Source organism: Archocentrus centrarchus, chromosome 9 (assembly GCF_007364275.1).
Source record: "Archocentrus centrarchus isolate MPI-CPG fArcCen1 chromosome 9, fArcCen1, whole genome shotgun sequence".
Classification (NCBI taxonomy): domain Eukaryota; kingdom Metazoa; phylum Chordata; class Actinopteri; order Cichliformes; family Cichlidae; genus Archocentrus; species Archocentrus centrarchus.
In genome coordinates this window covers 7,222,709-7,225,229 of record NC_044354.1, presented here as the reverse complement: position 1 = coordinate 7,225,229, position 2,521 = coordinate 7,222,709, and the positions used below count along the sequence as shown (strand labels likewise).

The 2,521-nt window shown below is 36.3% G+C and overlaps 1 protein-coding gene across 1 annotated transcript; it reads right to left on the bottom strand.

The window, feature by feature from the left end:
• Nucleotides 1-1,144: 1,144 nt before the first annotated feature.
• Nucleotides 1,145-2,124, bottom strand: LOC115786325 (lymphocyte antigen 6G-like). The gene is made up of 3 exons (XM_030738438.1): nucleotides 2,010-2,124; nucleotides 1,580-1,687; nucleotides 1,145-1,472 (listed from the first exon to the last, which is right to left on the bottom strand). Exons 1-3 carry the CDS (start codon nucleotides 2,056-2,058, stop codon nucleotides 1,318-1,320), a joined length of 312 nt encoding a protein of 103 aa, XP_030594298.1. The 5' UTR covers nucleotides 2,059-2,124; the 3' UTR covers nucleotides 1,145-1,317.
• Between the last annotated feature and the right edge of the window lie 397 nt (nucleotides 2,125-2,521).

The window sequence follows — 2,521 nt, the reverse complement described above, 5'->3', positions numbered from 1 at the left end:
CTGAAAGTTACTTAGTTACTTATTCCTCAAAATACTTCAAGTGCAATTTATTCATCCTTTCTTTTATAAAATATCCCAAAGACATTAACTGACGAACAAATACTGTCATAGAGTGTTTGAGCAAATACAGGACTCAGGAGCAGGCAGGTGTAAACAAAACAAGCCTTAATTATGGCCGGGAATACAAACAAACACACAAAGGCAAGTAAATAAACTAAAGTAAACCTAAACTAGGAGCAATAACTAAGGAACGCAAGGAGCATGGAGAACACAGGAACAAGACACGGCCACAGCGACAACAAGGATCCAGAGGCAGAGACTGAGACAATAGATACACAGAAAGTTAATCAGGGAACAGGTAACAGGTGAGGAGCACAGCTGAACATAATCACAGGTACAAGACAAGGAAGTAAAACTAAACTCAACACACACAAAACAGGAGAGTGGCAAAATAAAACACAAATTGTGACAATGAGGAAACAGAGAAACAGACTTAAAACAACACACAGAGAACACAAACAGACACACTGAGGAAAAGAAACAGAGGGACTCCGTACAGAGGGGGAACACTACGGGACAGAACACAGGCAGAACTAAAGTCAAAAACCACTGAGAACTAAAGAATACATAAAGAGAACAATATGGACCATAAAACTAATACAAAAGTCCCTTCAAAATAAAACACTAGGTTGCAGACCTAGGTTTTCATTTTATTGTGTTAACTGTAATTGTCAAATTGAGTAACATTTCAGTTTGTTGGCTTCAGATTAATTAATGAAATTGTAAATGAGGAAACCAAGAATGTTCAGCTTGTATCAAATAAACATAACGTGCCAAAATGTTTAAATAGTTTAAACTAAAATAAAACAAATACAGCTAAAACTGTTATCTGAATCTCTGGTGTTCAGGAAATATTTAAGCAGTGACTCCCCACTTTGAGTTCCTTTTAAAGTATACAGAGAAATACTTTATAAATTGGTATTGAGTGTTTCCCGTTTTGACTAAAAGCAAAGGTTACAACCTTTTGCACCGATCATTCATTGTCTGTAGTAACATGACATAAATAATAATTCAGGCATCTTCCCAGCTGAAGTTAAAACTGTTCAAAAAATAATGCAAATATATTTTTGTTTTTATTTGCTTTAGGAAAAGTTTACATTGAAGAAATACATTATTTGAACAGAACAGACTACTTTGAATGACAGATCAAAGTGTCAAGGACAATTTCATTTCATATCATGGCACTTGAAAGTTATTTATTTCCGCCTTAGTTTTAAAAAAATTAAATCAGACTGGAAACAACATCATTCCACAGCCTCAGAAAAGAAGTTTGAGGATGGCTGAGGACACCAGCAGCAGGATGGCACTGGGACCAGTTGGAATAGTGCCATTACACAGGTCCCCTTCACAGCAAGACACAGCACCGACACACAATACACTGGTTTGACAGCCCTTTGTAACCAAGTCAAAACCTGTAAGACGTGATGAGAAAACTCTCAGAAACTCTTTTACATAGTGTGATTTACAGCAGGCAGATATTCAGTATTATCTGAGCTTCTAACATGAGAAACCAACTCACCGTCTACTTTGAGAGAAAAGCATCGGTTAAAGATGACGGGACAAGTTGTGGTGTCTGTGCAGGATTTAGGATCAGCAGCTGTGCATGTGTAGCACTTTAAAGCGCACGCTATAGAAGGAGTCAGAACAAAATTTCATGCACATTTGTGTATGAAACGTGGGATTTTTGTTGTTGTTGTTGTTTTAAAGTCTGACAACATCCACAAAACCATAAACAGTTGTTTTTACATTTAAAGTTTGAATGATTAAAACAAAAAAAGGTATAAAGTGTTTCTTGCTGTTTCCTCACAAGCTGGTTATATAACTCTTTACTGAATTGTTACTGTGTCTTTAACTTTTCCTTTCCTTCCACCCTTTAAGATCACCTTTAAACATCAATACATTTCTTTATGTGTCAGAGCACACAGGACCAACATGAAATATTTTCATACCTGCAGACAGAGTCACACACAGGATCAGAGCTCCATAAAGCTGCATCATGAACTCAGATTGCTGATCAGTCTTGTGAGAGAGAGAAAAAACTGGTGCTAAGCCGCTCTTTTCCAGTTCAGCTTGCTAGTCTACTTTCAGACTTTGACTATTTGTATCTCTAATAAAAAGCGTTGTACCACATGACCTGAATGACCATGCCCCGAGAGTGACCTCACTGTACAGACTCTCCATTTTGGAAATGAAGACAAGAACTAAGAACTTGTGTAAAAATAAATATTAAACCACAGAAATTTTGAGTTCAAATGTTTTCATAGTAAAATGCAAATTTCAAAACAATCTCTGCCTAAAAGTCTGTTTACTCAAATACAATTTGATTTATCAGCGTTTTTTCCTGATATGACAATTGCAAAGGAAAGAAGTGAAACCAAGGAGCTTCTTCACATAGTTTAATCATTGTCCTGACACCAGTATTGTGCCATTAATCACAAGACTTCTCACAAGAAAAAAAGAG